General features: G+C 44.3%; 1 protein-coding gene across 4 annotated transcripts in view; it reads right to left on the bottom strand.

Annotated features, from left to right (window-relative positions):
* alpk1 (alpha-kinase 1) overlaps nt 1-26,064 on the bottom strand; it is a 141,179-nt gene that overhangs the window by 65,145 nt on the left and 49,970 nt on the right. For 3 of the 4 annotated variants that reach the window (XM_039759783.1, XM_039759782.1, XM_039759781.1), the window contains exons 3-4: nt 18,847-18,917; nt 12,395-12,649 (exon numbers count right to left, since the gene is read on the bottom strand). In XM_039759783.1, the coding sequence (XP_039615717.1) occupies nt 12,395-12,503 (109 nt within the window). In that variant the 5' untranslated portion in view covers nt 12,504-12,649; nt 18,847-18,917. The remainder of the gene's footprint in view (nt 1-12,394; nt 12,650-18,846; nt 18,918-26,064) is intronic. The other variant, XM_039759784.1, reaches the window with a different exon arrangement.

The raw sequence follows: 26,064 nt of genomic DNA on the forward strand, positions 1-26,064 counted from the left end.
CAAGACTGTTTTTGCAGCCTGATGTCATTCTCTTGTGCAGAATCCTGTCCTGAGTTCTGTTTGGGCTTAACACAGTAGAACAATTACAGCTTACAGAACAACTTTGGTATTTTTCAAGTCAACGTTATTTCTTCACAAACATGGTAAGTATGCATTTTCAACGTGAAAATGTCTTCCAAAGTTCAGGGTTTTCTATAAATTAAAAAAGAATTCTTGCCGGCACTGGCAATTGGAATTAATGAGGGAAAGAAGTACGGCCTGGAAATAACAAGCTTCAGAACTGGACGCACACCTGCAAAATGCAGTTTAACGTAGAGAAATACAGAGCGCTACACGCAGGCAAAAAGAACATCGATTATAAATACGAGATGACAGACACTGAGCTACAGAAAGCAACGTCTAAAAAAAGGCAAATGAAATGTTAGCTTATATCATACAAATGGCTGAACCGACATGAAGGGATGCTCTGCTCGGACTGTAGGTGGTGCTGATGAGACCACATCTGGTGTGTTGTGTGCAGTTTTGGTCGCTAAAATATAAAACAGACGCGCAGAAGAGAGCAACCATACAGGACTTGTGGAGGAGAATTAAACCCGTTTAGACTGCTTGGGGACCTAATCCAGGTTTTCAAAATTCTCAAAGCAACTGCTAAAGTTGAAGCAGCAAAACTCACTCATCTTAATGGTGAATCACAAACTTGAGGACATCAGTAGAAATTAAGTGAAAGTGCAGTTAGTGCTGAATGCAAAGAGTTGTGGGACTCGGAACAAACTACCGAGACATGGAGTTGAAGCAAAGCCTCGACAATCTTCAAGAAGATTCTGGATGAGTTATGGGGGCCTCTTAGCTACCAGCTAAACAAACGAACGACAAATGGACTGAATGGTCTCCTCTCGTTGTCACATTTCTTATGTTCTTATTTTCTAGTGGAGCAGCAGGCTGGACCGGGCTACACACTTAATGGCAGAAGACCCTTGAATCGCAGGTGACTGGGTGGGGCTAAATGCTTGAGTGGCAGCAGGCTGGGTGTGGCTAACTGCTTGAGTGGCAGCCAGTTGGGTGGGGCTACATGCTTGAACAAAACTACCGAGACATGGAGTTGAAGAAGGAGCCTTGACAGCCTTGAAGAAGGATCTGAATGAGAGGCGGTGACAACTGAGCTTAGTGGAGTGGATGGTCGTTTGTCACATTTCTTGTGCTCTTATGACAAGCCAGTGATCTACAGTGACAACCTGAAAAATCGCTTCGTCAGCTGATTGGTTTCCTCTTTGTCAACAAGAGTCAGTGAAAGACATTTTAACAATAGGATCAGGCGATGAAACCTGCTCAAAAATGACAAGTAGGGGTTGACACCCAAAAAGAAGACAAACTGATCTTTCACCAAAACTGAAGAGAAGAAACAGAAACCATTAAACAAAAAGAAAGTCCAAATCCTGAGATCAGAAAGACACGCGAGACTCACACAAAAATTATTTTTATGCAAACTACAAATACATTAGAAGCTCACAGGATGGAACTCGTATGTTGTGTCAATGATGACAGCAGTTGTGCATCCTGTGGAATTCTGGGAGAGCTGCCTAGACAATGGCTGACACTCTTCCCACAAAACAGCAGCGCCATTGTGCAATCCCAAATGGCACTGCAACAGAGAGAGAGAGGGAAGTGCATGTGCCGATAGCGCGTTTCCGCACCCACCACACAACAAACCACCTGGAATGGGATCCCAATGCAGCGGGCACATCACACTGGAACAGTGAGAGGTTTTCTTAAGGTGGCTGGAGTGCCAATCCTGCCACCAAACCTCCATGTTTTCCCTGTAAGTTGGACAACCTGCTTGCAGGGTTGGATGCAGGACAGTAAAAACTACAAAGTTTTAAAGGAAGGCAGATAGAGAGAAGCTAACAGCATGGACTCCAAACTGTAAAAAAGACATAGCAGCACTTGAGAAAGTCCAGAGGAGAGCAGCCAGGATTCTCTGAGCTATGAGCTGAGAATAATGGAGCCGAGCCTTTTCAGTTTAAGCAAAATGAGGTTAAGAGGAGACATGATGGGTGGAAGTGTTTAACGTTATGAAGGGAATTAATCCAGTGGATCGAGACAATGACTTTAAAATGAGTTCAGCCAGAACACGGGGACAATGTTGGAAACTTATGAAGAGTTAACTTCACACAAACATTAGGAGGCTCTTCTTCATGTAGACAACCTGGGACACATGGAATAAGTGACCAAGTAGTGCGGTGGACAGCAGGACTCCAGGGACCTTCACAACTCGACTTGATGTTATTTTGGAGGAGTGAAGTGGACAGGCCTGGCAGACCTCAGTGGGTTGAATGGCCTGTTCTCGGCCAAAGTTTTTCTCATTTTTAAATATTCTAATATTCCCTGGGTATAAAAATCCCCATTTAGCCTGGCAGACCGCCACAACGATACGAAGAGGTGGGCACCAAAAAAAATGAAAAAAATGTGCCAATCACAACAGTCAAAAGTTACTCTTAGCTCCGCCGTCTGTGGCTCCGCATGACTAATGGATTTGAAGAATTTCGGTTTCTCATGAAGCCTCTCGGGACGACCCTTTGCTCGTTACGGTCATACTGGCTGTGGTAAACATGTTATACAGGCCTGGAAACACAGGATGTGTGAAATTGGCAAAGATAAAAAGATAAGGACTTTGGTCTGATGTGGGTGTCTGACCCAAACCCTCACTCGGGAGAGACAGGCCAGTGTCAGGTGACAATGGTGGAGGCGGCTGGCCGAGTTGGGGTCCTCGGGTTACAGATCTCCGCTCGGACTCACTGTACGCACCAACACGACCATCTTAGCACTGACATAATTTATCTGCTTATTTTTAAGCATTATAGGATGTAAGGCCTATTGTGCTGTTGTACTGATCCCACATTTTAATATCAAAAGGTACTGGAAGAGCAAATGTCATTAAGAGCTGAACTGTAGATGGCTGAGCAAAATCTTAGACACCCTCGATGTGTTTTTTAATGAAGTGTTTTCAGGAAAAGGCAAATTTCAGACCTTCTGATGTTCATTTTCCAAAAAAATTGAATGTTAAAGGCATTTTCTGTATTTCTTTTCATGTAATGGAACACTCCTCAGATCATGACATGATTGTGATGTGTCTGCCGGGGCGAGACCAGGGGGTCTCCATTTAGGCTCCTTTATGTCCATCCATCCATCTATTATCCAACCCGCTATCTCCTAACTACAGGGTCCACTGGAGCCAATCCCAGCCAACACAGGGCGCAAGGCAGGAAACAAACCCCGGGCAGGGTGCCAGCCCACCGCAGGGCTCACACACACACACACACACCCACCCACCAAGCACACGAGGGACAATTTAGAATCGCCAATGCACCTGACTTGCATGTCTTTGGACCATGGGAGGAAACCCACGTAGACATGGGGAGAACATGCAAACTCCGTGCAGGGAGGACCCGGGAAGCGAACCCACTGCGCCACCATGCCGCCCCCTCCTTTATGCCTTCTTGCTTAATTTCAAATTGTTTTTCATGTGCCAATTGATATTACTGGTACAATGTTAAAAGTGTTCAATTTCTGGATTATGTTCCTATCTGTTATTCAGTATTCTCCTATGTACCTTGTATTTTGTGGGGTGGGGGCCCCAGGATGTGGGGCCAGCCTGACATCACCCCTTCCTGTGCCCACCCTCAGGCCATTTATAGTAGATTTAGAAAGTATTGAGACCCCATCCCTTTCTGTTCACAGTACTGTGTTATAGATTTCATTTTAACAGACACACTTGCAATTTTTGCCCGTCGATCTACACTTAATAATCCATAATGACAAAGTGAAGACACGTAAGCAGTAAGGTTTAAAATCAAAAACTGAAATCTCTAAATCATAGAGGCTTTCAGACCCTTAATAGAAGGGTCCCTTTATAGAAGCCCCTCTGGCAACCTTTGAATCCTCGTGGCTGAGTGTCTACAACCTTTGCGCACCTCCATCTGGACAGTTCATGCCATTCTTCCTGGCCGACCCTCTCATGCCCTGCTAGATTGGATGGGAAACGTCTGTCAGGTGCCATCTTCAGGTCCCTCCTCACTTGTTCGGTGGAGTTCAAGTCTGAGCCACTCAGGACCACTCAGAGATTTGTCCCAAAGCCACTCCAGCATTACCTTGGCTATGTGCTTCAGGTCGTTGAACCGTTACCCCAGTTTGAGGTGCAGCAGGTTTTCTAAGGACTTCTCTCTGTATTTGGCTGCATCACCCTTCCCTTATTCGGCAGTCACCCTGTCCCCAGAGCGTGACACTGTCACCACCATGCTTCACCATAGGTGATGAGCAGATAAAGTGCTTGGGGTTTTGCCCCATTTTTGACTCATCAGACCAGAGAATCTTTCTCTGCATGCCCTCAGAGTCCAAGTGAGTCGTCACGTGCCTTTTTACTCCACTGTGGTTTCCATCTACCATAAACGCCTGACCAATGGAGTACTGCCGAGATGCTCATCCTTCCCGACGGGTTTTGCCATTTCATCACAGAACGTCTAAAGCCCTGTTAGCGTGACCATTGAGTTCTTGGTCACTTCTCTGACTTGGTCCTTCCTGCCTGGTTACTCAGATAGTCCCGGAGGTTCCAAATTTCTTCAATTATGCAATTACTGATGCCCTTGAGCTCCTGAGAACGCTCTGGGCTTTCAAAACGGTGTCATCTCCTTGACCTGATCAGTGCCTCATCACAAAAACTCAAGTGCTTTGAATAGCGAAAAAAGCGCTAAATAAATCTCATTTATTATTATTATTATGGTCTACAGAGAAGTTCCTTAGAATTATGGGTTGGTTTTTGGACTGACATGCAGTGTGAATTGTGGACCTGCTGTACACGGGACCACGTGGGCCTTTCTAAACAATGTCAGATCAATTCAATGTGCCACAGGTGGACTCCAATCAAGAAAACGAGAGGCGACCATTCAGCCCATCGGGACCGTTTGTTTAGCTAATAGCCAATTTCTCATTCGGGTATTTCTAAAAAGAATGGAGTTCTAGAAACATCTCAAGGAGAATAAAAAGGCACCCGAGTACAATGTGGAGGGTCCACAGCAGAGGGTCTAGGAAGGAGAGACTTCAGGTTTGGATTTTTAATAAATTCACAAACCTTTCTGATGACATGCCATCATTTTGTCATGGCGGGTTATCGAGTGTAAATTGATTGGCTAAAATGTCACATTTCTCCATTTCCAACCACGCAGTAAAGTGGGCAGGAAGTGAGGGGGGTCTTAAGACTTTCTCAATCCACCGTCCACATGCAATGACCGAGTCGTGCGGCCCATAAACTCTGCACTTTTAAGAACGGCAGATGTCCCCCTGCGCCTTTGCAGCTCTGTGACACGCACCGTGTGCCTCCTGAGGTGCCCCAGTGGTGATTTTTTAAAATCCAGTAATGGATGGGGGGGTGTAGTGAGGTGGGATTTGACGCTCCATAGACTCAAGCGTGTCTCTCCCTCCTTTAATTCAAGTTCAGCAGGTCAGTTCTTTAGGCCTAAGGGGGGAAAACAGCTGTGAAGATGCGTATCTCATCCTTTTAGAGCAGCCAGCCATTTCCTGATGAATGCTACCTGAAAAGCCCCCCGTGCCTAATTTAGTGATTACTTTAGCGACTCCTGATGTTACCTTGTTGTGTGTGAGGGGGTGAATCAATTAGGTGAGGAGTGCACTTCAGAAGGAGGTTCAAAAGAAAGAAACAAAAGAAAGAAAAAAAAGAAGAAGAAGAAGAAAGTGTCATGTGATTAAGTGACTTCAAGAGCATCCTTTCAGGGGCTTTAACAGGATTTTCAGGGTCTGTTATGGAGACGATTCACCTTGTTGAGACCCAACAAAGAGCCCCGTTTAACAAGTGTACACAAAATCCTTCTGCCGCCACCGTGGAATCTTTAACCCCTTCTTCTCCTCCCGGTTTGTGCCCCTAGTAGTAGGCGGTCACCCTAACCCGAACCACTTTGAAGTTTCCTCACTTTCTTGTTCTACACGTTGAATCCTAGTGGACGAGATTCGGCTTTTTTGACAAAACAGATTGACAGAAGAAGACTCCTTACTGTCAATGTCTAAATGAACTAGCGGGCCCCTTAAGTATTCACCCCCTTTAATATGGTGCAGCCTGCCGATTTTAGAAGTTCCACCGTAAAATCAACTGCGGGCATATCGCTACATTTTGGTGATGTGAGGTGTACCGTTTTCCTTAACGTCTTTTATAACTAACTTCACGTCAGACATAATATGATTAAATGCAGAAACTGTTGAAAGCTTTTTAACTTACAGTGGGTATAGAAAAGAATCCCCCCCCCCCTCCCCTTAACCCAACTTGCTATATCCTAACTACAGGGTCACGGGGGTCTGCTGGAGCCAATCCCAGCCAACACAGGGCGCAAGGCAGGAAACAAACCCCGGGCAGGGTGCCAGCCCACCGCAAGGCACACACACAGACATAGGGAGAACATGCAAACTTCACGCAGGGAGGACCCGGGACGCAAACCCTTGTCTCCTAACTGCTACCCACTGCGCCAACGTGCCACAGCCCTTTGAAATATTCCCATTTTTTTTTTTGCCTTACAGCCTTAAACGTAAACACACAAACTAATATTTCTTTCAGCTTTACTTAATCAATGCAAGTGAAAGACATCACAGCTACAGTTCAGAAGAATTAAAACAAATCAAAAACAAGAAATACTGAGATGAATAAAGACCCCCACAAACTCAATCAGGTGTCAGTGCCCACCATTCCCATTGCGGTTACTGGCTTCCTCCCACCTGTGATCAGCTGTAATGAGTGTGGTTTGTGAAGCTGTTCCTGGTCCATTCATTCCCTTGCTTGGCAGTGCCACTGACAGCAAACACCTGACTGGAGGTGGCAGGCCACTTTCAAAAGATCTCAAGGATAGAGTTGTGGACAGACATGAGGCAGGAGATGGAGACCAAAACATCTCAAAGGCTTCATCAATCCTAAGGAGCTCAGTAAAGTCCATCATAAAGAAGTGTTTGGTACTTCTAGGACCCTCCAAACTGGATGGAAGAGCAAGGAGGAAACTGGGAAGAGAGGCTACCAGGAGGCCAATGGCCACTCTGAAGGAGTCACAGGCTTTGATGGCACAGAGTGGTCATTGATGGTGTGCAGGTGACAACAATTTGACAAGCACTACACAATGGTGGCGTGTTCGGGAGGGTCGCACTTCTCAAGAAGGGCCACATTAAGGTTCATTTGAGCTTTCCCAGAATGCACCTTGAAGATTCGGATGCCAAGTGGAAAAAGGTTTTATGGTCCGATGAGACCAAAATCAAACTACTTGGCCTCAACACCAAATGCAGCTCACCATCCACAACACACCATACCTACAGTAAAGCATGGAGGGGGCAGCATCCTGTCGTGGGGGGCCTGGGGCTCTCGTTAGGGTAGAAGGAAAAATGGAGGGGGCAAAATACTGCCAAATTCTTGAGGAAAACCTGCTACCCTCTGCCAGAAAGGTGAAGATCTTCTTTTTAAAGTCTCTGCATTTATATAGCGCTTTTCTCACTACTCAAAGCGCTCAGCAATGGCAGGTTAAAGGCCTTGCTCAAGTCCCTTTTGGCATTTACGGGATTCGAACCGGCTACCTTACGATCGCCAGTGCAGATCCCTAGCCTCAGATGGGCAGAATGTTCACCTTTCAACAAGACGACGACCCGAAGCACACAGCAAAATTGACCACCCAGTGGCTGAAGGAGAAAAAAGTGAATGTCCTGGTGTGGCCAGTCAGAGCCCAGACCTAACTCTGTGGAAAGATCTGAAGATAGCGGACCACCAACACTCAAAATCCAATGTGACCGAACTTGAACAGTTAAACTGTAAAGAAGAGTGGGGGGCAAATATTGAGTGGGCTCAATCGAGGTGGGCAAAGCTGATAAAGAAGAATCAACAGACTCAAGGCTGTCATTAAAGAAAAAGGTGGGTCAACAAAATGACAGTGACATGGGGGGGTGACCCTTTATTAATCTCAGTAGGTCTTGTTTTTGATTTTTTTAAATCTTTTCTTCACTTGGATGTTAGAGGTGACATTGAGTAAGTAAAGCTGGGAAGAAATATTGGATTGTGTGTTTTCATTTAAGGCTGTAAAGCAAAAAAAAAACGGGGGGGATTCTTTTCTATACCCACTGTAAGTCTTCTCAGCTACGACTCGACTTGCTCACAAAACTCAACTCGCATGGACGTAAATATTATAACTTAAGACTTGACGTGAATTGCGGACCTCATGGCTTGAATATGCTGGGTGAGTCAAAATGACGTGAACACTAATGGATTCTTTTTATCTCGGTTGATGGATAGGTAGTGGTGGACCATTGCCATGGCCTCCACACTCCCCTGATTTGACACCCTGTGATTTCTGCTTATGGGGCATGGTGAAGGAATGCCCATATAGCAGGAAAGTTTGTGATATCAATGACCTGAAGGACAGAATACAGACTGTGGTATCATCTAGGCCCCGTGAAATGTGTGGCTGGGCTTTAAATGGTGAGGTCGCTCGTTGGTTTTTGTGTGTTGAACATGATGGCGAACAGGTTGAGACATTCCTGTAAATCATCTGGCACATATGAAGTATGTTTTGTGAATCAGAAAGCATTTGATAAGGTGCCACATGAGAGGATGGGCATCAAATTAAAAGAAGTGGCAGTTCAGGGTGATGTTTTTAGATGGGTGCAGAATTGGCTCAGACACAGGAAGCAGAGGGTGACGGTGCGAGGAACCTCATCAGAACTGGCTGATGTTAAGAGTGGTAACCAGCAGGGGACAGTGTTGGGGCCGCTGCCATTTTTAATATATATATAAATGATTTAGATAGGAAGATAAGTAACAAGCTGGTTAAGTTTGCAGATGATACCAAGATAGGTGGATCAGCAGATAATTTGGAATCCGTTATATCATCACAGAAGGACTTGGATAGCAGACAGGCTTGGGCAGATGAAATGTAATGTCAGTAAATGTAAAGAATTACACATAGGAAGTAAAAATATTAGGTTTGAATACACAATGATGGGTCGGACAATCGAGAGTCCACCTTATGAGAAGGATTTAGGAGTCACAGTGGAGTCTAAGCTGTCGACTGCCAGACAGTGTTCAGAAGCCATTAAGAAGGCTAACAGAATGTCAGGTTATATAGCGCCTTGACGTGTGAAGTCACAGGAAGGTTCTGCTCAGTCTTTATAACACACTGGTGAGGCCTCATCTGCAGTCCTGGGTGCAGTTTGGGTCTCCAGGCTACAAAAAGGACATCACAGCACAAGAGAAGGTCCAGAGAAGAGCGACTAGGCTGATTCCAGGGCTACAGGAGATGAGTTATGAAGGAAAGATTAAAAGAGCTGAGCCTTCACAGTTTAAGCAAAAGAAGATGAAGAGGGAGCGGTGGTGCACGGTGGTGCTTGGTTCGCTTCCCAGGACATTGTTCCCCTGCACAATGAAATTCTTGCTTTACTGCCCACACCAAATGACAAAACCAACGTACAAAGGTAAACATAAATAATAAGTAGCAGATAGATAATAAGTAACAGAGGCAGTATGAAGTATAAAAACAGAATAGAAGTATAAAGTGTAAAGTGCAGGTAGGTGTGTGATGGACAACTCAAATACAGTGACAGTTGTGTGAGGTCGATAGAATGAGGAGAACCGCAGTTATAAACTCCAGCCAGTTATTTAGGAGTCTAATGGCCTTGGGAAAGAAAGAGATCTTTAAACTGGAAGTCCTGCATTTCATACTCGTATACCTCCTGCCTGAGGGTAGAAGTGCGAACAGTTCGTGTTGTGGGTGAGTCGAGGCAGTTCTCCTGCGGACTCTGCAGTTGTAGATGCCCTGCAGAGAGGGCAGTGGGGCCCTGGTGATCATCTCAGCAGTCTTTACCACTCTCCACAGGCGTTTGCGGTCCATAGCAGTAGAGTTGCCGTACCACACAGTGATGCAGCTGGTCAAGATGCTCTCAACAATGCAGCTGTAAAAGTTGCTGAGGATCTTAGTCGACATACCAAACGTCCTCAGCCTCCTCAGAAAGTACAGACGCTGCTGGGTTTCCTCCGGGTGCTCCGGTTTCCTCCCACAGTCCAAACACATGCAGATTAGGTGCACTGCTCATCCTAAATTGTCTCTAGTGTGTGCTTGGTCTGTGTGTGTGGGTGTGTGTGTGTGTGTGTGTGTCCCCTGCGGTGGGCTGGCACCCTGCCCGCAATCTGTTCCGGCCTTGCGCCCTGTGCTTGCTGGGATTGGCTCCAGCAGACCCCTGTGACCCTGTAGTTAGGATATAGCGGGTTGGAAAATGACTGACTGACAGATTAAGAGGTGACCTGACTGAAGTGTTTGAAATGATGAAGGGAATCAGTCCAGCGGATCGAGACGGTGACTTTAAAATGAGTTCATCGAGAACACGGGGACAAGGTTGGAAACTTGTGAAGGGGGAATTTCGCACAAACATTAGGAAGTTTTTCTTTACACAAAGAACGACAGACACTTGGAATAAGCGACCAAGTAGTGTGGTGGACAGTAAGACGTTATGGACTTTCAAAACTCGACTTGATGTTAATAAGTGGACAGGACTGGCGAGCTTTGCTGAGCTGAATGGCCTGTTCTTGTCCAAAGTGTTCTAACGTTCTAAAGGCGCTTTTCCACTGCATAGTACGGCACAGCACGGTTCAGTACAGCTCACCTTGGTTCGGCTCAGTTCGGCTCGGTTTGCGTTTCGACTGCAGTTTAGTTCCGCTTTAGAGTGGGCGGGATTATTCACGTGTCGTTAGAGATGCACCGCCTCTACTGCCGTGACACCGTGGAACTTTTACAACAACACGCAGACAACGACAACACTTTAGCTCGACGACGTGCAAGGGTAAGCATCTAAAAAAAGCACATCACTAGCTAACTTTTCTCACTGTTGCAAAGCATAAAATGAACTTAACTGCCAGTGTAACATTAAAATGCTGATTCTGTAGATTACAGATCTTCCACATTTTGCAAAAAAGTCGCCGCAACAGACCATCTGTTTGGACATTTAACCGTGCTTCAGAGTGGTGGGATGTGATTGTTCCCGGTTTTACAAACACTCAGTGGCTGGAGAACTTTCGAATGTCTGAAGTTATGCAACAAACTGCGTCCAGCGATGGAGAGACGGGACACAAACTTCCGCGTGTGTGTACCTTTAAAGAAAAGAATAGCCAGTGACGCAGTAATGACGATTTTCTCCGGCCAATCAGTGACCAGCAGAGTTTACACGTCACGTTTTGGTAACGGTTCGGCGCTTGGAACCTCGGCTGAGGTGGTACTAAAAAAAGGACCAGGTACCAGGTACTGTTCCCAGTGGAAAACGCCCCAAAAGTGAGCTGAACTGAACCGTGTCGTGCCGTACTATGCAGTGAAAAGCACCATAATAAACTGTTAACTGAAGGGACTGGGCGGTCTCGTGGTCGGGAATCCCTACAGATTTGATTTTATTTTTTTTTTTGTTTTTTCTATCCACCCTGGCCATTGGACCTTACTCTTATTCTATGTTAATTCTTACTGTGTCTTTTATTTTTTTATTCTTCATTATGTAAAGCACTTTGAGCTACTTTTTGTATGAAGATGTGCTATAGAAATAAATGTTGTTGTTGTTGTTAACAGCATTTTGACTCACCCTGTATACGACTGGTATTAACAGTTTTTAAACAGACGATATCATTTGGCCATTTCATTCCACATAATAAAACATTACACTGCTATCAGAGCTTTATGGAGGGAAAGTCGACGTGTAGGACATGTCACTGTTCAAATGTTGGCATTCTGCACTAAAACGCCATTACATCTCTTTGAGGTGGGGTCCCACTGAACTGCTTAGTATTTCGAAGCCGTGAGATTTTCCCCTAACATATCACAATATTGTCGAAACTGATGTGACATTTTTCTCTTTTTGACGGCACAACAAACCTGGGGACTCTAAAGTGGTCACAATCGGGTGCACAATAAAGACAATGCGCTGTTATCTGTTCACTTGGTTTTCACAAAAAGAAAACTGGGCCAAAGGAGAGCAGCGGACCAATTCAGTACCTGCTCCATGTTGTGTGCCCCCCTTCATTATACGGTATGTTAGGGTGCAGAAGTGCTGCCCTTCAAAAAGCAACTGTGTGCTGGCCCTTGGGCTTACTGGAGCTTGTAATTGGAAGTGACAGCAATTCACTGTGACAAAGTGAGCTTCTTCTGTCTGTCCTCGCCAAACGGGTTTCTATTCATGAGCTGCAAATCCAGGGCTCGGAAAAAAAAAAAGAAAAAAAAAAAAAACAGCCCAGAGAAAGAAGGCAAACTAAGGAGACCACAAGTGTGGCGGGGCGGCCGTCAGCGACTTTAACCAGACACGGTGGGACGACCCTGTGGCCGGCACCGCAGCTCACCTTGACAGTCCTCGTATTCCTGACGGCTTTCCCTGGACGGCTCTGAAGGTCCGAGGGACAAGGCCAGCTTGCACTCCTCGAGGATGGCCGTCACCCACTCATTATTCATCTTGAGCGCCTCTTGGTTATCCCACCGCTGCCCGTAGTTGTCTTTCTTCTATGTGAGCGACACCGGTGATCAATTACTTTCTGGAGAAGACGCATCCAGGGAGCCCCATGGAGCAGATAAGCCTTGAAGAAGCCCCCGATTACCTGCTGAACAAAAGGGCAGAGATGATTAACTAAGAGCCTCATCCATTATCTGTAGAGCTCAAGCAGGGTGAGATAATGGACACAGAATCATAAAATAATAATAATAAAGATGACAGCTTTTCTGGGGCCTTCGCTCCAGACGGTGGGGTTTGGGGCCCGCGTAGCGCAGGCGAGAATTCACTCCATCATCTTTGAAGCAAACATCATGTGGAATAACAAACGTGCGCTCTACCTCAAAATAAAAACTGCCTTTAGATATTCTCGCCTGCGTACAATGAAAGGCCTTCATGTCAGTAATTACTCAGAGGCGGCCTTTTGTTATGCCTACGGTGTGAAAAGGCAGCCTGTGGGCCACGTTTAGCAACACCAGGGGATGAAAAGCGAGATAAACGCGGCGAGTAACAGGCGGCATCACGGCTCGGCCAGAGCTCTTTCCCTGCCTCTCGTGCTTCTTGTGTTTTGCTGCTTCTCAAATGGCATTATGTTCCTTATTCTGTCTGAAGTTCAGTTTTGTTTGCACCATAGGCTGTTTGTGAATTATTTTTTGATTTTGTATTACATTGCACTGTTCTCTGTATACTGAGCCCAAAGGGGCAGGGCCACCTGCTGAGTGGTGTTCTGCCACAGGTGGAAAGTGACGGGCAATGCGGGCAGCTTTAGGCTTCGTCTGCACTACTAGGTTTACATTTAACAGGACTCCACACTAGCGTTTTCATGTCAATTATGAAAGTATCTCCATCTAAAACAACCAATGATGTAGCCGTTCGCCTACACTGCGTGTGCAAAGTATCCACCTTTTTCTTTTTTTGTTCTTTATTTCGCCGTGTACAATTTCTCGTATTAGGAATTTGTTAGTTTTCGCATACCCAATGGGGTCAGAGCACAGGGTCAGCCATTGTACAGCGCCCCTGGAGTAATTGAAGGTTAAGGGTCTTGCTCAAGGGCCCAGCAGAGTAGGATCTCTTTTGGCAGTGACGGGGATTTGAACCGGCAACCTTCGGGATACCAGCGCAGATCCTTAGCCTCACAGCCACCACTCCACCTTGAAGGGACGGTAATGCCACGGACCGTGCGATTTGTAGTGGCTGGTAAACTGTTTAGCTTTTGCAAATGTATGAAGCATTTAAACTGCACAAAACACAATTTAGATGTATGCAGGTGAGCGACGCAGCAAGCGCCATGGAAACAAACTCTGCTTTGTTGGAATACGGTTGTCACCCATTAGGGGTGACCAGTCAGTGAATGAGAAGTTGTAATACTGGAATTGAAACAGAGAGGACGACGCATAAAAAGCATGAACTAATCGGAGGGCCATAAGAAAATGCAGTTTCAAAAGTCTAAGTCGTCATCCATCCACAAACACAAAGCTGAGGCAGCATTTTCAGAAGTATACGGTGGGCAAAATGGCAAAAATGGAGACCAGAGGGTGCAGACCTATAAATACCTGGATGACGAATTGGACTGGACTGCCAATACTGATGCTCTGTGCAACAGGCAGGCTATTCCAGATTTGAGGTGCCTAACAGCAGAAGGCCGCCCGCCTCACCACTTCTTTTAAGTTTAGCTCTTGGAATTCTAAGGAGACACTCATTTGAGGATCTGAGGTTACGATTTGGAATATAAGGTCTCAGACACTCCGAAATATAAGATGGCGCAGATTATTTAAGGCTTTGTAAACCATCAGCAGTATTTTAAAGTCAATTCTAAATTGTAACCAGTGTAGTGACGCTAGGACTGGTGTGATGTGTTCAGATTTTCTTTTCCTAGTTAGGATTCTAGCAGCTGCATTCTGTACTCGTTGTAATCGATTGATGTCTTTTTTGGGTGGTCCTGAGAGGAGTGCGTTACAGTAATCTAGACGACTGAAAACAAACGCGTGAACTCATTTCTCAGCATCTTTCAGTGATATAAGAGGTCTAACTTTTGCTAGCAGAAATGGATCTTCTTCAATTTTATTGCATAATAGGCTTTATGGCAGTCTGTTCATAAGTAGGAGTCGTCCATAAGTGAGACGTTGTTAATCCAGGGACTGCCTGTAATCTAAAGTCAAAATAAAAATGAAAATGAAAAAAAAAAATAAAATAAAAATGAAAGTTTCTTTTGTGAACAAAATCATAGCAAAAAGTGGTGAAGGCCTTGAAAAGACCCACAAACCAGACCAGAACCATTAAATGGCCCGTCTTGATATACAGTAAGGCCTCACCCCAGGTAGCCTGACACCAAATGCAAAAGGCCCAAAATGTGGAGCTGGCTTATCAAGTTCAAAACTATGCTTTAAATCAGGGGTTCTCAAACTCGGTCCTGGGGGACCCCTGGGGCTGCAGGTTTTTGTTCCAACCAGCCTCTGGTTTTAATTGGACTCCTGGGCTAATTAAGTAAAATGTTGTTTCCCAGATTCCCTGTTTTGGGAACAATATACAAATTAGAAAACTAAGTTTGGTAAAAAAAAAAAAAGTATTATAATGTACTAAGCAATTCTATGTATTGTTTTTGTTTTTAACAGTATTTTCATCTTGATTGTCATTCTAGGTGTTCTAATTGTTTAATTACTACTTTGTGGGGCTGACGCTAAAGTAGTTGCAGCCTTTCACGATCGAGTGTTGTTTGCTTGGGTTTCTGCTCAGCTTGTTTTTAATTGTCATTATTAAGATACAACGAAGGGAGCAAACTGCACCGAGAAAGGGCGAAATACAATAAAAAGAGAGTTAAGCACTGAAATCTATAGCAAAAACAAAGTTTCTTATAAATGTAAAAATCATGCGGCTGTGCTTTTCTGAATGTAAAATAAAAGATAAATAATCCCCAGCTAATTAAATGAGATCAATGCTATCAGGTGTTGTCACCGATTAGGAATCTGGTTGGTACAAAAACCTGCAGCCACAGGGGGTCACCCAGGACCGAGTTTGAGAACCTCTGATTTAAATCAAGACTTCCCAAAGAGGTCGATATTGGGCTCGATAGTTTCGATAAAAAAATTTGGGGGTCGATGACAGCAAAAAACAGACCCCCTTACTACTGTTATTTGTTTGTTACTTCAAACTATCTATGATTCCAATAGGTACCTAATTAAGAAGTAAAATAACTCAAAAAAACACTTTTTTGATAAAAACACATTACAAAAATGTGTCATTAAAAGAGTCACACGTAAGAGTGCATGAAAATACACGTAGCACAAACATGTCTGTGCATTGTCGTATCGAATGTATCAAAGCAAGTGCGGACATGAGAAACCACTGCACGTCCACACTTGCTCGCGGTGGGACGGGACGACGGATATTCGATATTAGTAAAATCTATCAGTCTTGTACGGTCATGCCTTCATAAAACACTCGAAATTGGTTTGTTTGATGCGACATGGACTTATTTGTGATTTGAACTTTGAATATACAGTAATCCCTCGCTATATCGCGCTTTGACTTTCGCGGTTTCGCTCTATCGCGGATTTTATATGAAAGCATAACTAAATATATAACGCGGATTTTTCGCTGCTTCGCGGGTTCTGCGGACAATGTGTGTTTTTACTTCCTGTACACGCTTCCTCAGTTGGTTTGCCCAGTTGATTTCATACAAGGGACGCTATTGGCGGATGACTGAGAAGCTAACCAATCAGAGCACGCAGTTAAGTTCCTGCTTGCTGAATGCAGTGTTAACCAGGAAGTCTCGTCTCGCTCATTCAGCATCAACGTGTTTTGCTGTTTAAAGAGTTCTGCTCTTTTGTGTTTATCTTTGTGCGAAGTCAAGCCCTTCATTATGGCTCCAAAACGATCTGCTACTGCTTCAGGGGCCGTGCTCAAGCCCAAACGGAAGATGTTAACGATTGCCGAAAAGGTAAACATTTTGGATTTGTTGAAGACTACGATTCTTTTATTTAAAAAGTAGGAAAGGAATATAAGATCTACGGCCGCAGTGCCCTTTTAACCAGGGTGCAAAACGAGTTGTAAGTGGATGTAATAAGGCAGTAGTCTGGATGGAATCTGCTTTAGGGATTTGGATTGAAGAAGAACAACGGCAGTGCTACACAATCACCTGAAGTGGCTACTTTGGAAGAGCTGTGACGCTCTCCTTTGTTGTGCAGTAAAATTAAACTCATCGTTATCGGACAAGTCATCGTGTCATTGTTGGTGAGTAACCATAATTAATTTTCTACTTACAGTACTTAGTACATGTACGTACGTTTAGTGTCACTCTACACACATTTACTGTATACTATTTTTGTTGCATTGTACGTATTTATTGCTGGTGGCATGTCTATCGTAATGGCTGTAACGTGATATCGGAGACACTCAATATCTTTAAAATAATATTTAGGTTTTACTGTATATAACCAGTGTGTTTATATACATAATTTCAATGAATCTTACCTGATATCTAAGAGAATACAAAGGGATTATGCTGTATAACTGTGCGGGGAATATTTATAAACAGTGTGGCAGAGTTTATAAGGGCTTAAAATATATAAAAAATAACAATACAAACATATGGTTTCTACTTCGCGGATTTTCACCTATCGCGGGGGGGTCTGGAACGCAACCCCCGCGATCGAGGAGGGATTACTGTAATTCATTATTGAGGAGCAGTACTACGAAAAAGAAAATCAGAGGACACCGTTTATTTATTCGAGTTTGAAGAAAAATCTTCTGTTTCAAGTAAGTACATACTTTGTTTTTTTTAATCACAGGGGCTGTCGAAATTGTTAATAAAAGTTTTTATTTCTTCAGATAATAATATGACTGAACCAAAATAAGAAATGCAGAGAGTACAGCTTGGACTATTTGTACTTACAGTGATACCTTGAGATACGAGTTTAATTCGTTCCGTGACCGAGCTCGTAAGTCAAAATGCTCGTATCTCAAATCAATTTTCCCCATTGAATGAATTGAAATGTCCATTCTGGACCCCCAAAAAACACTGCAATTTTTTTGTCACATGTTTTGAAATAAGAAAAATGTACTTATAAATAACGAATATTGTATAAAAACACAATACAATAGAATGTACTGCAATAAACTGGTTTTAGTAAGTACAGTATAACGTACAGCATTTACCTTGGAGATCAGACGATGCTGACGGAGGTGATGGAGAACTGAATGTTATTCACTGATTTTTGCCCGTTTTCGCCGCACCTTCCTCACTTTCATCTGCAGGGGTTTTCGATAAAAACCTGTCCAATGAGGTCTGTTTCATCCTCTCTTTCAGAATGTTTCTAAAATGTGTTAGGCAAGTGTCATTAAATAGCACGGCTGTATTATCTGTTGCAATTTTTTTCAGGGTTATCTTTTAAATAAACTCAAGCGTTAGGCGAGTGTCATTAAATACAGCTGCTGCAGGGGGTTTCTTTTCTTTAAAGTTCGAAACCTTTTCCCAAATTCCAAACACTTCCTTTATCTCACTTTATGAGGTAACCTCCTCCGCGACACCGATCTCCTGCAGAACCTCCGTATGTTGCCGCGTCTGTAGTTCCGTCACCTCCTCTGAATGTGCGACGACAAGCTCTTTGATGGCTCGTATTTTGAATTTTGGCTCGTAACTCAAGGCAAAATAAATCGACCTCGTGACGGCTCGTATCTCAAAAAACTCGTATGTTGGGGCGCTCGTATCTCAAGGTACTACTGTATGTTGAATTTACATATTTATTTCATAAATGTCAAAAAACTCTGCTTGTATTTTTTTGCTTTAACTTTTGATATTAACTGTTGCACAAGATCAGGCGTATTCTGTAGTCCTTTTTATCTTTTTCAATCATTAATTACAAGTGAATAAAATGAAAAGTTTGATAACTAGTGAACTACTTAATAGAGTACCATACAAATGTATTCATTTGAGTATGTAAAGTAAATGACTAGGGGGTCGACGGTTTTAAAAGTTTTTGGTAAAGGGGTCTGCAGCCGAAAAAAGTTTGGGAACTCTTGGTTTAAATGAAGCAAATAACCAAAATGGGAGAGGATAAAATGGCGAACCTCTGGCTTGAAAGACAAGCCCAATAAAGAATCTTTATAAAATAACACATTTATTTAAACAAAATGACAGAAGAATAAAAAAAAAATATACAGCAAATAAGAAAAAGGGGAAAAGTGAGGGGAAAAGGGTCTGCCTTAAAATGCAAACCAAACCTACCAAGTACAATCTGCACTTTACACGTATATTTCGATTTGTGTTTTTTCTTTTTAACACTTTCAGAAAAATCCAAAGGCCAAACTCACCAGAAACACAACAACCAGTGGGGGTCTGAAGTATGCAAGCCGAGGGCCGGCCCAGCCTCTTGGGGTCCCACCTGCGAAACACAAGGGACACAAGAAAATACACAACATGTAAGTACTACCAGTAAACAGACGTAACAACAAAGAAAATACAAAAAATAACAACTCAAAAGTAACCGTAAAATGGAAAATAAGCCTAAGAAAGGGAAGAAACGCTGGCTGACAAAAAAACATTTTCAAATATCCCAAACATTTCTAAAGCCATCCACAATTCAAACATACAGGCCATGAGTGCCAGTCACGGTAGGTCTATGACACGGCGTGTTTACGCTAACGTGGGTCAGTACCAAGCAGTTGAGCCTCGGCAAATAGAGGTGACAGAAGACATCACAGATTTATTTATTTATTTATCAGAAGACGAGGTGCCGATTAAAGCCGCATGATCAACACTCAGGGTGAGACGCGCCATCCCATCTCGCAATTATTTTTCCAATGTTGTGTGGCCTTTACTTTTTTCCATTTGACAGACAGAAAAATGAAACGGATACGAAACAGGTGGAGCTTTATGCAGTCGCAATGGATTTGTGGTTGAATACAACTACGGAAGCCTGCCTGAGCATAACGGTCCATCCACCTTAAGAAAAGGATACGTGATGGCACACCAAAAAAATACCAAGTAAGAAAATCAAACGGATGGCACATCAAAAACATTTCTAGTAATAAAATCAATTGCATGTGTCATTCCAGCAGATGGCGCATCACAAACATTAACACTGCTGTTACGAATTCCATCCCAAAAGGCTTAAAACAAAGACATATGCATTTCATTTTTCAACAAATGGCGCATCACAAACATTAACACTGCTTTTACGAATTCCATCCCAAATGGCATATAACAAAGACATATGCATTTTTCAGCAGATGGCGCATCACAAACATTTCTAGTAATAAAATCAATTGCATGTGTCATTCCAACAGATGGCGCATCACAAACATTAACACTGTTTGTGCGAATCCCATTCCAAATGGCATATAAGAGAGACATACTGCATGCCGTATAGTAGTATTTAGACAGTGATATTCTGTATTTGACTTGATTTGAAAGTTTTTTTAATTGTTCAGGTTATACATTTTTTAAGTTGTTCCCTTGAAAACTGCTAAATGGAGTTTCCACTGCACCGTGCGTATGCAGCATATGAAGTCAGCAAGACAAAATTCACATTTCATTGCAGTTCCTTTAATGCAAATTAATAACTCCAATTATAATACAAAGGGCAATAACTCTCAATTATGAATTTTACTGTAATTGTGCCCACCCCTCCATACTTCCAAGTCAGGTTGAATTTACACGACAGCACCCTTAAATGTCACCCAAGGACCCCAGACAGGGTTTGCCCCCTGTTGTAAATACAATTCCCAAGCAGTCCAGCCAGTGTCCAAATGGGAGCTCAACTAGAAAGATGCTGCCACCCACCCTACCAGGGGAGCACATCACCCCAGGATGCAGCCCACCCATGTCCATCCATTATACGGAAGTACAAAAACGTACCATCAGCCATACTGGCCGGGCTGCCAGCCCATCCACACCCACCATTAAACAGAACATCTAACAACGAGCAGGCCCAGACACCCAGGCCAGTGCAGCCCACTGACAGCAGCCAGGCTTTCTAGTGGCTGTCAAACAGTGCCATCTGCTGGAGATCAACTGTCACTGCCTCAGTCAGCAACAAGTGGCTTGTCATAAGAAGAGGAGAAATCTGACAAACAAGAGGACAGCATTGAGACCACCAAGCTCGTCTGTTTAGCTGATAGCACATCAGTTAATGTCCTGGACTTTCCTAACATCAATAGCCATTCATTCATTCGCATTCAGAAAATACAACGCACTAGAGCTTCCTGTCTACTACCAATAAAGCAGAGCACCACGGTGACACTGGAATAAGACATCTTAATAGAACTGTAACTAAGATTAAGACCTGAGAAGCCGAGATGTTAACATCCAGGAGTGTAAGCCGGGAGTCAAACAAACATGGCTGTCGGCAAATCAGACTAAACAAAGGCACTACGGATCAGGGGCTACATGAGCGTCTTCAAAGTGTCGGTCAGCCATTCGCTAACCGCTTAGTCCTGAACAGGGTCCTAGGGGGTCTGCTGGAGCCTATCCCAGCCAGCATAGGGTGCAAAGCAGGAACAGACCCTGTAGAGGGCACCAGTCCATTGCAAGATGAACACACACACACACAACAGGGCCAACTTAGAATCACACTGAGTAACAAAAGAATAAAATTGGCCTACAATTTAATCTCCAATGGTTAGAAAATAAAACTAAGACTAAGTTACTTTCATTACCTTATTTATTTACAAGTGGCACCGATGGGTAGGGGGGCAGTGTTAGATCGGTACTCATATTTGGGTATCGACCCCAGCTTTTTCACCTCAGTGCCAACACAGTTCCAAAGCAAATGACGGGTAACTCCAATCCCCCCTCCATCTTACTGCACCGCACAATGAGGGTAAACTTGTGGGGCTGGGACCCCTGGGAGGTTTCAATCGTACTGAAACAATAGATGTGGGGTGTAGCAAGAAGGTGCAAATATAATCTGTGAAATGTATTTCAAAGCCATGCAAATTCAGCTGAACGAGAGAGACTGGAAGAGAGATGGAAAGAAAACACACAAAGGATCATCCACCTTAACAAAAGGGTAAGTGTCTGTCTGTGTTCCCGTCCAGTTACTATGTCTGTCATTCCAGCAGATGGCGCTTCACAAACATTAACACTGCTTTGACAAATTCCATCCCAAGTGCCATATAACAGAGACATACAGTACACATTGCATTTTCCAACTGATGGTGCAATCATACACATTAACATGGCTGGTATGAATCACATTCTAAATGGCATATAACAGAGACATACTCTATGCACTGTAGTCGTATTTAGACAGTGGTATTCTTGATGTGAAAGTTTTCAATTGTTCAAGTTATCAAGCACTTTAGCAAACTGCAAAATGGACTTTCCACTGCGCCGTGTGTATGCAGCATATGCAGTCAGCAACACAAAATTCACATTTCATTGCAGTTTGTTTAATCCAAATGAATGACTCCAATTACAATACAAAGGGCAATAATTGTCAATTATGAATTTCATTGTAATTGTAATTGTGCCCCCAATTACTTCCAAGTAAGGTGGAATTTACACCACAGCACCCACAAATGGCACCCAAAGCCTCCCACACAGGGTTTGCACCCCACTGTAAATACAATTCCCATACAGCCCAATGGTTACTTTGTGCCAATATAATCTGCAAAATTGATTTGAAAGCCATGCAGAGACTGGCAGAGAGATGGACAGAAAACGCGCGATGGACACTCAAGCAGACCATTTTAAAAGTGCGGATGTCTTTTTTTTTTTAAACCACGTTGGTCAAGCAAACACCGTCTGCCATAAATGACGAGAACAGGTGAAGGGTCCAGACCAGAAATAAACGGCCCGTCCCCACAGGTGACAACAATTCTCTGGCAGTTGTCCATATATGATAGACTTTTATGAAGATGTAACGACAGTATATGTGAGTGGTTTAATGACGAGGACGCAGCACAAAGTCAGATGCGCCTCCATGGCGTTGAACATTCTGCCGGATGGGACCTCTGGTCGTCAGTACTCCCCCACTTGGCTTCTCTCCGGCACCTGACATGTGCATTGTATTATTGGGAACTGGGAAGTTACCTTTTAAAGCAAGTTAAACACATCGCTCTCTTGTTGTACCACCGTTTCACCTGTTTGGTTATTACCTCACCAGAGTCGCAGTGCTTTTTGCTGAGCTTTTAGTCCATTTTCTGGACTTTGCGCGTTTTGCTCCGTTTTATGACATCGCCTCTAAGTTTCTGTATTGGGACTGGCTTGCTTTGGATTGATTTTGTGTTACTGTACATTCAATTGTACTTTGCCTTTGGTACTTCACAGAACTTTCCATTTGTGCCTCCAGGCAGTTTATGGAAATAAACCTTTTTAATTTTTATAAAGATTCTATGAAGGCCTTTTTTGTGTCTAGCCAGGGTTTTTGACAGGATTTCCCCCTCTAGTGGAAGTGGTTTTGGAACTTACTGGGACTCTCTGGCGCTTTGAACTCCCAGTTCACGACACATCCAACCAGAATTCTGCCAGAAGCCTGCCTTTGGCTACTGGAAGCGTCGGATGGAGGTGAAATTTCACCAAATATTACGTGTGTTGCATCAATAAGTTTGACACTGTGATGGTTTTAGAAAACCCACAATTAATTAAAACTTTTTGATTTTCTTTTTGTGTGTGACCATAAGGGGGTGCCGCTGAGCCCCAAATCTCAGACACAATGCTACCTCATACAATTCCAGGTTCAAATAAATTTTTTATTTTTTTTTATTTTTACCAATTACACATTTACACATGTCAGCAAAAACACTCGAAACGAGTAACATTCCTCCTCCTTTGCCTGCAGTTGAGTGTCGCCCGCTACGGAGGAGGCTGGACGGTTCCCTTTTATTTTGGAACTTTGGAGGACTTCTGATGTTATAGTATGGAATGTCGGAAGCACATTCGGGTCACGCGGAATGCCTACGAAAACCTCTCTCTGCAACACAAAAGAACCCTGACAGGGCCGACCATCAGGACTACGATTCTCATGGACACTGAAGGAACACTGAAATGTGGCGGGTTGGATGGCTCTTGACAAATAACCTCCCCCCGAGTCCATCCATTAATCCTTCACCTGGACTGGGATAATATCGTTTTTACTAGTGTACCACACGCCCTCGTGTAAGACGCGCACCCTAATTTTTACAAAGAAAATAACGAAAATCGTTTTGTCCCGTGTACGACACGTGTTGTGCTTGAATAGGAAGTGTTTAAAGAGAGAGAGGGAGCGTGAGCAAGCAAGAGAGAGACAGAGCGCGAGCGAGAGAGAGAGAGAGAGAGAGAGCAAGCGAGAGAGAGACAGAGAGAGACAGAAAGCGAGAGAGAGAGACAGAGAGTGAGAGAGAGAGAGAGAGCGAGAGAGAGAGAGAAAGCGAGAGAGAGAGCAAGCGAGAGAGAGAGACAGAGCGAGCGAGCAAGCAAGAGAGCAAGCGAGAGAGAGAGAGAAAGCGAGACAGAGAGACAGACAGCGGGCGAGCGAGCCCAAGCAGAAGTAAGCATTACAGAATCACATTTCCTTGTGTATGACGCGCACCTGATTTTCTAATGCTAATTTTCAGAAAAAAATGTGCGCGTGGTACATGCATAAATACGGTAATCAAGTCTTGTTCCTTGCTGTCCTTCCATTATGGCCTCCTAGCCAGGCAATGATCCACCCTCCTTCCCAGTCGGGCTGTCAGTCCATCCACAATGGCACTTGCAGTGTTATAAAGATGGATGCTATTCAGTCAATCTTCCACAGAAAAAGGACAGTTGTAGAAATGGCAGGAAGCCCAACACCACCCTGATAAGCAGGTCCGTTATTGGAGCGGATTGAAACTTTTCATGGTGATAAAAAAGAAAGGGGTGTCCTTACTTTTCCACACCACTGGCCTTGCTTGTCTTGCCACAATTGATGTCAGGGGCGCATGAGTCAGCCCTTAGAATCAGCTTCTTGTTCCAATGGCTTTTTACACTGGAAGGCCTCACATGCCCCTTCACGCTTGCGTGGTGCGGCTCTCACCATCTTTTCTCAGCAGGTGACATGACTTCCGTGTAGTCGGTGATGAGGTTTGAACCCGGGGTTTGCTTTACTAGAGACGCGTTTCAAGATTTTTTAGTCTGCGCTCCTCCTTTCGGCTCACAGATTGGCTGTCCATGAACAATTCTGTGCCCACATGGCCTTTTAGATCAGCAGCTACGAAGAAGGCGGTGTGTGTGTGTGTGTGTGTGTGTGTAAATCCAAACAAAGTGGGACCATCCAAGTAAGCTGCGCCTCTTATTGTTTTTTTTTTTTTCCAGGACCCCTTCACGCCCAGCTATTGTTCAACAAGCAGCATTGCTGGCGTCTGGGGGGTCATTACGAAGTTATCTGATAATCTGCCCAACACACAACCCCAAGCGACTCTGACTCTACCAGCAATCCATAAAGTGGCATCAAACCCCTTTTATCAGTGCAAGTGACACCTGGCGACTGGAAATCTGAATCAAGGACGCACCCCCCTCTACCAAAGGCCGGATACCGCCAAGGGTCTCGGGGGAACAATCCAAGCGTGCTGCAGGTCAAGGTGAGGCAATGCTGCCATCTGCCCAAAGCTCCAGTCATGTGTGAAACGAAAGCAGCTCAACCTGCGGCTTAAAAGGGGGGCATTTGTAATGGAGACGGTGGGGAGACATTAGCAGACGCTTAAGGAGGAGGGTGGGCATCCATGGAAGTGGGGGCACTGACTGCTTCACCGCAGCATAGAGAGACACACGCCGGGAGACACCCAAAGTCCCAAGCCTTCATTCTTATGGAGAGTTTTACGTTCCTTGGCTTCCCATTACAAGAAGAGGCACACGAGACCCTCCTCGAGAGCAGGTTAGGTGCACGCGCTGACACACCACATTGCCCACCCACCACTCCTAGACACACCAGAAAGTGGCACAAGTGGGGGAGCCTGACAGCACAAACTGAATGTGTGTGGGTTGATTTCATTTAGTCAGCACTGTGAATCCCGGAAGCTTTACTTATTTTTTTTTGTTTCCTTCTCCCCCCACTGTGCCCAAGGGTTTGGCCCTCATGGAACATAAAACCAGTGATGATTACCTGCCACTATGAAGCAAAAAAAAAAAATGGGGTACAGATCTCAAAAACAGCAGCAAGACCAGAACTTCACCTTGGTCTGGCTCCCAGAGTAGGCCTCACCGGTGGCAGCCCAGCCCAAACTCTATATGACTGTAAGACCCTCAACACAAGCCCTTAACTCTCCCTCTCTTTTTTAGGCCACACCTATTCTGAGCAGTGCATTACCAAATTGAAGTTAAAGAAGCCTTAAAACCGAGCAGCAGTACTTATACGGTTATAAGTATGGCAGCGTAAAGGAAGTGCACTTACTGTTTGTGTGTTGGGGACGCTGCAGGTGCGTCTAGTGGGTGAGCGCTGTGAGGTGCGGGGAGGCTGGGCACACGTGGATCCGGTATAATGGCCAGTACGGGCTCCTCCACATGTGCTCAGTTTAACATGGCGGTGTCCTTGCAGCCGGACCAGCGCAGGCGATTTAAGGTGTGGCGCGCCTGAAAGAAAAAGCCGG

The sequence above is a fragment of the Polypterus senegalus genome, chromosome 7 (genome assembly GCF_016835505.1).
Source record: "Polypterus senegalus isolate Bchr_013 chromosome 7, ASM1683550v1, whole genome shotgun sequence".
NCBI lineage: Eukaryota > Metazoa > Chordata > Cladistia > Polypteriformes > Polypteridae > Polypterus > Polypterus senegalus.